Source organism: Electrophorus electricus, chromosome 16 (genome assembly GCF_013358815.1).
Source record: "Electrophorus electricus isolate fEleEle1 chromosome 16, fEleEle1.pri, whole genome shotgun sequence".
NCBI lineage: Eukaryota > Metazoa > Chordata > Actinopteri > Gymnotiformes > Gymnotidae > Electrophorus > Electrophorus electricus.
This window is the reverse complement of record NC_049550.1, coordinates 7,969,880-7,980,683: the sequence shown is the minus strand read 5'-3', so window position 1 is coordinate 7,980,683 and position 10,804 is coordinate 7,969,880. Positions and strand designations below refer to the sequence as shown.

At 42.1% G+C, this 10,804-nt stretch overlaps 1 protein-coding gene across 1 annotated transcript in view; it reads left to right on the top strand.

The window, feature by feature from the left end:
- Positions 1-1,072: 1,072 nt before the first annotated feature.
- cfap58 (cilia and flagella associated protein 58) overlaps positions 1,073-10,804 on the top strand; it is an 85,937-nt gene continuing 76,205 nt past the window's right edge. The window contains exons 1-6 of the mRNA XM_027010172.2: positions 1,073-1,166; positions 2,105-2,374; positions 3,783-3,922; positions 4,542-4,698; positions 5,993-6,187; positions 7,292-7,429. Coding sequence (XP_026865973.2) covers positions 1,161-1,166; positions 2,105-2,374; positions 3,783-3,922; positions 4,542-4,698; positions 5,993-6,187; positions 7,292-7,429 — 906 coding nt within the window. The 5' untranslated portion in view covers positions 1,073-1,160. The remainder of the gene's footprint in view (positions 1,167-2,104; positions 2,375-3,782; positions 3,923-4,541; positions 4,699-5,992; positions 6,188-7,291; positions 7,430-10,804) is intronic.

The following is a 10,804-nucleotide window of genomic DNA, read 5'->3' as shown; positions in this document are numbered from 1 at the left end:
CAACAGTTTGACAGAACAGTGCTCAGCTTCGAATACATCGGTCGCGAAAAGGGAGATGGGTATGAGATGAAGCTGAGAATGAATGCACATCGAAAGATAAAGAAAACGCAACGAAACCACCGTTTGTTTACTCCCGCGGAAATGTGTCCGTTGGTTTCGGTTCTCTCTTGGATTTTTGAGGGCTACAGCAGTCGGGGAGGCTGCTGCACCAGCTGCAAATTAAGAGTAAAAGTGTGACTGTACAAATCCCCGTAATGATTCAATAATTCAAATGCAACCTGTCAAGTTTATTTAACTGAACGGTAGGCCTCCAACTTATAAACAAATTCCATAAATGACGAAGCCTAACAGTAGTTCGAATTTTGAAATTGGGCTCATTTTTTTTTTTTACATGTTGTAGGCTATCAGTTTACTCAATGGCATCGAGCAATTCTGAGACTACTGTGTCATTTCAAACAGGAGTAAGAAGTAAGAAATTAAATCTTATTATAGCCTAATTTACTAGGTCCTATTTTAAAGTTATGAGGCCTTTATAAAAGGAAAATGCCTAGGCAACAGTTAGCCTAGATTTAGCAGCTTGCTTCCGAGTAAAATATTTCTTTGTAACACTCTGCAAACCAACTGCCTCCAGCCATTTCTTTGTAAGATTTGATCGGTATAGCATTGTATAAAGCATTACAAAGAGCAAACAAATATGCCAACACATACACACAAAACGCAGGCTTGTTTGGATTCTGACTGAGGCATTTGCTCATATGTCCAATGATTTGTGTAAAGCTGCCACCTAGTGTAAAGAACAACAAAAAACAAAATGATAAACAGAAGCGTGCAAGTAACTTCGGTTTCTGTGAGGTTTATGCTTTGTTTATTTTCCGGGCAAGGTGATACTGTGCAATCCAGATTTATGTATTTATGCATCTAATTTAAATAGTTTTTTTTTTAACGTTAAAAGTCCTTTTTGGTAGAGTCAAGGGGACGGAGTGCGCGAGCCCCGCGCGGTTGCCTGGAAACCGAGGACGCATTTCCTAATACTCCAACAATAGAGCAGTATAAGTTAGGTTAACTGGAAAGGATCATCCTGGAAACATTTTGAATCAAAATTGCTGATTAAAAAAGTTAACGAACGCACATTTACGATCCTGTAACAGCAAAGGGAGTACATGGAGGTATGGTTTGAAATGTCTGGGTAACTGCTTGTTACACATAAGTTGCAGATGCGAGCTAGATGTAATCTCGTAATAACATAATGCGCAACAGTCGTTTTTGAAGATAGTTCGAGTTAGATTCCTCTTCTCCGAGTTTGGATGGATGCGCTGATGTATCCTACTTATTTACTATGCTAGCTAGCTAAATGCATTAACTTGACGTGCTCTAGCTTGTTAGTTATTTAGGTTAGTAAAAAGTTTACACACGCCTACTGTTGGCTGTTTTTAATTTTTTAGTTTTCTACATTTTAGAAAAGCTAAAGTTTAAAAACAATGAAAATCTATTTAGCCAACCTAGCTAGATTTTATATTCTTCCAATAAATTAGCTGGCTAGCTAGGAATCGTCTACAGATATATATTCAACATTGTAGTGAAATACACAAGGTTTCCAGAGAAACAAGACGTTTTGGACAGAGGTTTTTCATCATTTGTGCAAGCAAAAACATACTGTTGGAAACTTTGTGTGTGTGTGTGTGTGTGTGTGTGTGTGTGTGTGTGTGTGTGTGTGTGTGTGTGTGTGTGTGTGTGTGTGTATATATATATATATATATATATATATATATATATATATATATATATATATATATATAAAGCATGAACTATTAGACCATCAAAAACCATTAAAATGCCTTCAAGAATATGAACATATTCAGTCTGATGTGTCCAAATGTTTACTGTAGCATCAGTGTGCTCTTTTACTGTTTGATGCTGCAGCAACTCAAAGAAGCGTTTAATCTCTTTGATTTAGTTTTTATTATGAGCTGTGTAATATCAGGATAAGGAAACCATTGTCCAAAAAAAAGATAATATTGGTATCACAGTTACTGTGTTTTAATCAAGTTCCTCTTTTCAAAGCAACTAAAAATGATACCTGTAAACTTTCCATTTCTCCACGTAGAAGAAGACTGAGGAGGAGAACTCTTATGAAGCTCTCGAGAAGGAGTTTCAACAGGTGCTCAGTGAACTTCTGGAGGACAAAGCTCTGGACAAGTTCCGCTTGGAGTACGAGAAGCTTACCAAAACCCTGAAGAAGTACCATGAGAGTGAGAAGAGGTTGATGACAAAATGCCGTGAGCTGAATGCCGAGATTGCTGCCAACTCGGTCAAAGTGGCCACGGCCCTGAAGTTGTCTCAGGAGGACCAGACGACCATTACTACGCTGAAGGAGGTGGGGTATCACCACTGGTAGTGTACAGGATTAGAAACAGATGCTACATACAGTCTACTTCAGATCTGTTATTATTTGCAATATGAGTACATCAGGTCTCTAACGTCCTGTTGGTCTGGAAAAATCAAGGCTAGCATACACCTCCGTGACTAAGAGTGCATCCTCTTGTGACTTTTGCATTAGCCAGACAGCCTGGCGTGCTTAGAGGAGAATATGAAGTGTCCTGCTCTGGCATGCGACCAGACACAACTCTGCTATCACAGCCACCGATGCCAAGGGGCATGGCTGCATCTTAAACCCGAATTTTAGTGGTTCAACTTTTTATGCAAAAGTAGTGATTTGACCAAGTGCGTCTATGGGATGTATGGGGTGGGATTCTTATCAGGGCTGCACAGAACTCACATTTTGAACACTTGATCTAGTGTTGAAAGCATTAGTTTGATACTGATTCCTAAACAAGCTGCTGATTACCTAATGATACAGTAGTTGGCTGGGCTGGAAGATAGAAACTTTACTGATACCAAATTATATGGTAGGATTGTTTTAGGTTTTTTTTTTTTATCTTTTTGTTTGTCTGGTTTAATGTGCTGTAGTAAAGGCTGTGGTATCACAGAGCAGCTTTGATCACTCAGTCATGTGACCCAAATGGGTGATATGCTGTAATGGGTGATATGTTGATGGTACTCTGGGGTTAGACAGTGGTATCCTACAGTAATGCAAATTGCAAAACAATCTGTGCTCCAACTGTGAGTAGTTAAAACATCAGATGTATATTAATACGTTTTAATCACTACCAGTTTGATATTGGAATTTTGGGTGATAATTACAGCAAATCATTTTTGATCTCTCTGACATATTAAGCATTCTGTTTTATTTAGGCTTTGTTTGTACATTGTCACAGTTATAAGAAATACAGTTCTGCCCATAGGCATCCTTATACCTGCCCCAGTTCAAGGCATAAATGGCACTTATTTGACAAAGGTTGGAAAAGAAGTAATGAAAAACTTTTTGCTCCCCTTTGTGTTAAGAGAAACAGTTATGGATATGTCTGATTTTCATATGACATGACAATTGTAAAACAAATAATGATCCCTTTTGTAGTTTAACATGTCTTACACCCACTGCACTTCATATATAGATTATAGTTTGAACTTGCTTTAAAATGCATAAAGGTGAAATGATAAATTATTAATATTGGTACTGGCCACAACAAGGTGCTGATGTTTTTTTATCGGCATGGCTCAAGAGATTTAATAGCGGTGTATCCCTAGTATTAATGTATTTTTATTACTCACATTATAATAATATTGCAAGTAATAATAATAATAATAATAATAATAATAATAATAATACAGTTCACTCTTATGCCATCTTGGGCAATGTATTACCATCTGATTTTTGTGGTTAGGAAATCGAGAAGGCCTGGACCTTGGTTGATGCAGCCCATGCGAAGGAGCAGCAGGCCAAGGACACTATCCAATCTCTGAAGCAGGAAATAGCTACTCTCCAGGAACAAGGAGCTGGTTTATCTAAAGCCCAACAACACAGGTGAGTGAGTGGCATGAGCGGATGCCTCAGACAATCAAACAACAAGCTTGAGTTTTCCTGATATAGACTATATGAATCTATACTAATACATACACTCATGTATAAGTATATATATGGCAGCATATATAGCATATAAGCATATAAGGACTCTGGAAACAATGTGACAATATACACTGAAATATTTACTACTTGTGTGTCTTTAATTAGAATATACTGCAGTTACACCCTGGAATGTTCTTCAGAAACATAGATATATGTTTTTGTTGAGAGTGTTTGCACATTTCATTACTTTTTTTTACTTATAGCTTAAAAACATAACTAAGTGAGGCTCAGATAAGTGTTGTCTTCCAGAATGTTCCTACATTTCTAAGTAACATTTCTGTTTTTGGGGAACATATTTTGTATGCAAGTCAGTTATTTCATATTTCATTCAATAATACAACTACAGAAGTGTGACGAAGTGTGAATTATCGTCAGGCTTTTTTTTCCTACGGCTCAGGCAGTCATATTTGCTTCACTGAGCACCCAGGGGAAATGTGCATGACTATTACCTACGGTCTTTTTTTTCATGTCTGTTTGCCGAAGCTTTTCGGTTTAGTTTATTTTTTATTTTTTGGAGTGTGGATGACCTGTTGAAGGCTAAGGAACAGCTGACGGCGGAGAGAGATGAGCTGCTGTCCGAGGTCGTGGTCCTTCGGGAGAGCCTCAGCCGGGCAGAGGCCAGTCAACATGAGGCCGAAGCGGCGAAGAAGAGGGACCAGGAGACCATTTCACAGGTACCACCCTTCAAGGCGCCTTACCCAATCAGAGGACGCGCTTCGCCCCAGGTGACCTTCCCGATCACACGTAGCGTAATACCCAGGCAGGTGCAGGGTGATGTCCCATTTACATGAATAGACTACAGCCATGGTAACTCTGCTTATTGTCCCAGTATTGCCAGTGTTTTTGAATAATGCCGGTATTAAGCTGTCAAGGTGGCACACTGTGGCCTTGATTTAAGGTTTAATTCAGCTAAGTCTTTTTGTGTTGTTGTTTGTTGACTTGCCTTGTGCCATTGCATAATATTCAAAGATAGGTTTTAACTTAGTTTGGCCCTGTAGCTCATTGGATTTCCAGCAAAAATGTGAATTATTTTATGGCTACAAAAGTGTATCTTGCAGATAATGCCTTTGCCAGTTTTTGTAATTTATCCGAGGTGCCTACTGCGGTCAGCAAATCAATAGAAATTCGTGCAAGGGTCAGTAATTGTTTAGGCCCAAAACCCAAGTTCAAAAAAATAATAATTCCATTTGCCACATATCATCTTCCCCTCTTAGAGCAAGACTGCAGAGCTTGCAAATGAAACGCTTGGGCTTGCCTTTATGGATAAATATGGCTCCCTTGTTGGTACCTAGACAAGGGAAAAGTAAAACAAAACACTTACTGCTTTGTTTACCAAGCACAACACAGAGGCAGAATTGTCTGGAGGTTTGGGCTGGCGGTTTTCTTGGAGCGGCCGTCTTAGGTAGACCCGCGAAGACCGAGACAGCATATAGAGGAGTGCAAGCTGAGGCAGGAGATAAAGAGTTTTTCTAAAAGTTTTCATGACACTCAGCAGAACCTGGCTTTGAGTTTGAGTTGTTGTTTTTTTTTAAAATACCTGGGAACAAGTGTGCCCTTTAGGCTACACGTTGCAGCTATTTGAGCAATTTAATTAAAGGCATTTTGCTAATTTGTCCAGTCAAGCATGCATAAGCCTGGCTGTAATTTACTTCTTCTGGGGAAAAGCAAGCCACCTATGGTTCCATAGCTTTCAGTGTTACACCCCTCCAGAAAGAGCTGGCCTTTACAGGAGTACAGGAGTAGTGCGCCATACAACCACACAGACGGCTAGCAAAGTACGACAAATGCAGCTAGCTGGGCCTCATTTCACTGTTAGCAGCGCAGGCCTGCTACTAACGTCCATTCCTTAATAGTGACACTAGCATTTTTTTTGCATACATTTTAAAGATGCCATAGGCAGGTTACCTGGACTACATGTTGCCTCTTTAATGCTCTCGTGTCCACCTTCCCCCTCTACCCACCGAATAGCTGCAGCAGGAGATCCAGGTGCGGCAGAACGAGTGCTCGCGGGAGTCGTGGCGCAAAGAGAAGCTGGATAAGGAGTTGCGGCAGGTGCAAGGCGAGCTGGAGGCCAAGCACGCGGAGATCAGTGCCTTGAGTGCTCAGTGCCAACGAGCCAAAAATGAGCAGCAAAGGCTGGAGCAACAGCTCCGCGAGCAAAAGGTGAGGCAGGTCCAGGGGTAGGGTCATGGGGCGGGGCTTGGGGGGAGGGCGGCGCGCCTGATTATCGGCCAGAGGAGCAGGCAGATTGATTGAGTGTGAGCAGGTTGGATACAGCTGCGGATCCAGCAAAAGGAGAGTCAGTGGAACAGCTGTGGGGGGGGGTCTAGGGAGCTTGTATTAAAAAAGCGTGTCTTAGCCCAAACCCATCTGCCCTGAGTTTGGTTTCTGGATATGGGAGATGCTGTGACTGCAGGTCGATAGCATCCCAGGATTATGGTTCTCCGCGCTGATCCGTTCTACTGTTGTAACACAACTTTGGCCCTCCTAGGGAAAGTTTACCTCATCCTGATGGCAGGAAGCAGAACTCTGCACGGAGCACGGATGAGTACCTGCGAGTGTCCTTTGCCCTCGACATGGCTTTAACTTCAAAAAGATGACTAAGATCATTTAAGCTAATGTCAGTTACCCACTGGCAAAGTTGAACAGTTCTCCCTAGCCCATTTTTATTTACTATACTGAGGTTGCCAAACGTCAGCAGATCATTGCAAAAGTTAAAGTTCTATCAACATCAAAACCTCTAAATGTCCTCAAGAAAAGTCTCTGATTGGCATTTTTACAAAATAGAGTCAGTGTTGGCATGAGATGTCATTTTATCATTTATCAAATTGGTGGCCAAGTACCAAGAGTAAGGAATTCACAGGAATGTGCCCTGCATGAGGCCATCAGCGGTGCACCCCTGCGCCTTGGATGGTCTAGCTGCTGGTTTGTATGTTCTCATGGACGTTGGTCTGGGTACATATCAGCATATGATCACAGGTCAGGCGTGTATATATTTTCAGTTTAATAAAGGTGAAGAATTGGGTTGTTATGCAGTAGGTACAGTATTATGCATCCCATCACATCCAGTCCAAACCTTTGGCTTGCCCATACAAACATGTCCTTACACACACACACACACACACACACACACACACACACACACACACACACACACACACACCCCTACAACCCACACAAGCAGGTGGCCAGGGTGGGCGAGGGTGCGCATCCTGTACCTGTGAGCAGCGTGCGTCATTTCCAGCGGGCCCCTTTGTGCCACGACAGATCGTGACTGAGAGGACCAACAAGGAGCTGGAGCAGCTGCAGCTACACAGCACCAAGCTGCAACAGGACAACGAGCAGATCACCCTCAACCTGGATCAGCTGTCTTTCAACAACAACCAGCAAGCCTCCGAGCTGAAGGTACACACACGCACGCACGCGCGCGTGCGACACCTTTGCTCACAGAAACCCAGTGCCGTCTTCAGACCACTCTCCTGCTGACGACTTTCAGTAGACAGACACCCACACGACCAGTGCCAATGTGGGCAGCGCTTCTGACGAAGGCTGCCTGTAAGCTCTGGCAGACGGCGCAGCAAACACGCTGTCCTGCGCTTCCGCAAGATGAGCCCTGCGAAATTCTGCTTTGCTCTCCACAAGCTCCCACGATGCATGGATCCCACACGCACCAAAACCTCCCCGTTCCTCTAAAGCTCAAAATACAAGAGAAATATCTCAGAAAACATTTCTGATGATCCAGGAGCTAATGATACAGAGAACATCATAGCTTATCCAGTTACTTTTCATTAGTAAGTTTTCCAAAAACGTTCATGTATGTCAAAGGATTTAGTTGTCTGGTTTGTCCAATTGGTTCTAAACTAGTACAGCCACAAACGCAGCTCAAAACTTGATTGTTTTTTAAGTAAAACAAATATTTGGCACTCTTCTACCATCAGTATAAGCTAGTGGATGGCGTAAATAAGATTACTTCTCATTTGGGTTTCTCTGCGGACGTTTTTATAAACAGACCCCTTAAAAGGATTTCTGTGCATGTTGGAAGATTATCAGACTGGTTCATGTAATTGCTTCAGCCATCAATATCTTTGCTTGGTAAACAAATTAGCAGCCTTTCTGTCAATACAACTGACAAAGTTAAAAGGGGATTTTTTCCCCTCTACTTCTTTCTAGTGGAGAAGCATTAAAGTCCTCAGACGCAGATGCTCAGACAGACAAAATGTATTAATCCTTAAAAAAATAGCTACGACAATTATCATTGGCAGAAAAGTAACCAGGTGCAGTCAATTTACAAATTAAAAGTAGGTAATTGTCTTTGAAGCTACGTTGAAAATAGAACAAAACATTTTCTTCATCACATCTACTGTAAAGTCTGTTGCTGGATGCAACTCCTAAATTATCCGTTTAACTAGGCTCAGTGTAACAGGCCACACTGATTAAACTACTCTAATGCTAATGTGAGCGCTACTTTAAATATTAAAACTTAGCTCTAAATCAGACATTAGTAGACATTAAATGCAGCAAATGTAGCAAACCCAAACAAAGTCTGGTTGTGTTCCATTCCCCTGTGGCTGTGTTGGGGTGGATTAAACCTGTATGGGGGATTACTGGGTTCAGGGCAAGGCACAGGGGTACAGTTTGATTGTTGAGCTGTTTGGCTGCATGTGCCAGATGGTCTGGTCTGTTGTCTGTTGTCACTCCGAGTGGTGTTGACAAATGAGCCCTTGCAGAGAAAAACCATATATCAGCTATATCAGCTACCCCCCCCCATTTTTCAGTTATTTTAGTTGTTGATTTTGTACATTTACATTAAAATGCTAAATATGTTTTGTTTAGACTTGCCATACTTCAATTATGTGGGCATTTATATAAAATAAAATAAGACTTGCAACAATGCTTTATTTTGTAGAATGTGGAAAACAGTAAATGGAAATGTATGGTTTTTACATAAGGTATAATAAAATATGTTTTTTAAATAAGGAACCGTATACACACACTCATGCATATATGCTCATTCACACACACACACACACACACACACACACACACACACACACACACACACACACACACACACACACACACACACATGCATACAATGCAGGGACATGGCTGATAAAGGCTTTGGAGAGTTCGTGTTTTCCAGCTCAAAGAGTGACTCTGTGGTGCACTTCCATTTTATGCCCAGTACTCTGAATTATTCCTGAGAGTGAGGGAGAGAGTGAGGGAGAGAGAGAGAGAGAGAGAGAGAGAGAGAGAGAGAGACAGCTAGACAGACAGACAGATAGAGTCACAGTGGGAGAAAGAGAACACAGAAAACAGAGGCTTTGAGGGAACACTGTGCTGAGCTTCTATTCACTTTAGCCTTTGAAGTTGTTCTCCACCCTTTGCAAATGCACACTAGGAAAAATTTGATTTTGAAAATTTTATATGACCCCCTAGTTAGCATGGAAAAAAACATGGCTTGGAAATGACATAAACAGTGAGATTAAAACCCTCCTAAGCAGATGGTAATGCCTAATTCATAACATCTTTCTTAGGGTCCTCAGCATTTCAGCCTGTTTGGAAGTCTAAATTTAGTTGACCAAATGATTAATGGCGCGAAGCCTAGAACTGGCCACAAGGGGGCACTGCACAAACACATTCAAGAACCACACATGCCTCCTTCATGGTACACCACGAAGCAGCCCCATTTATAGAGTGGTTCCTATATGGCTATGTAAATCTTACGCAATTACAGGCTTTTTTTGTATTTAAGCTGTCTCCAGGTCTGACGGCTGTGTGGAAATTAGTAGCCATTCAGAGGAGGAGCCGTATGTGTAAAAACCAAAGGGGAAAGATTTGGTGAATTCTGTGGGCGCTGCCATTCAGAGATGAATCTGGTGATAAGAAGGTAACTTCATGTCACGAAATTCTGTGTCAATTTGGACTTAAGTGGATGGTTCAGATTACCTATCGGGTTTAAAAAAGTGACACAGATGCAAAGGCTGCAGTTACCTTTTCCACCGGGAACTGTGAAGACACTCTCTGCTCCTGGGCCAATTCCTCTGAGGCATCACGCGTGCAAGCACACACTCACACACACACTCACACACACACACACACACACACACACACACACACACACACACACACACGCATACACACACACACACACTCCAACTCCTCTAAGAGTCTTTATCAGTGTGATAAGGAAAATTGGAACAGCGGAGCAACAGGGGCGTGCTTCACCTTAATGGAGACCAGCACTAATGCACACACACACACACACTCTCTCTCTCTCTCTCTCTCTCTCTCTCTCTCTCTCACACACACACACACACACACACACACACACACTCTCTCTCTCTCTCTCACACACACACACACACACACACACACACACACACACACTTATAGACTGTTCCTCCTCTCCTGTACCCTGATCTGTGCTGCACATAAAGGTACGGATACCCTGCCTGCACGTGCTCAAACACACACAGATAGACACACTATCTCACACAAACACACACACACACACACACACACTCTCTCTCTCTCTCTCACACACACACACACACACACACACACACACACACACACTCTCTCTCTCTCTCTCTCTCTCTCTCTCTCTCTCTCTCACACACACACACACACACACACACTCTCTCTCTCTCTCTCTCTCACACACACACACACACACACACACTCTCTCTCTCTCTCTCACACACACACACACACACACACTTATAGACTGTTCCTCCTCTCCTGTACCCTGATCTGTGCTGCACATAAAGGTACGGA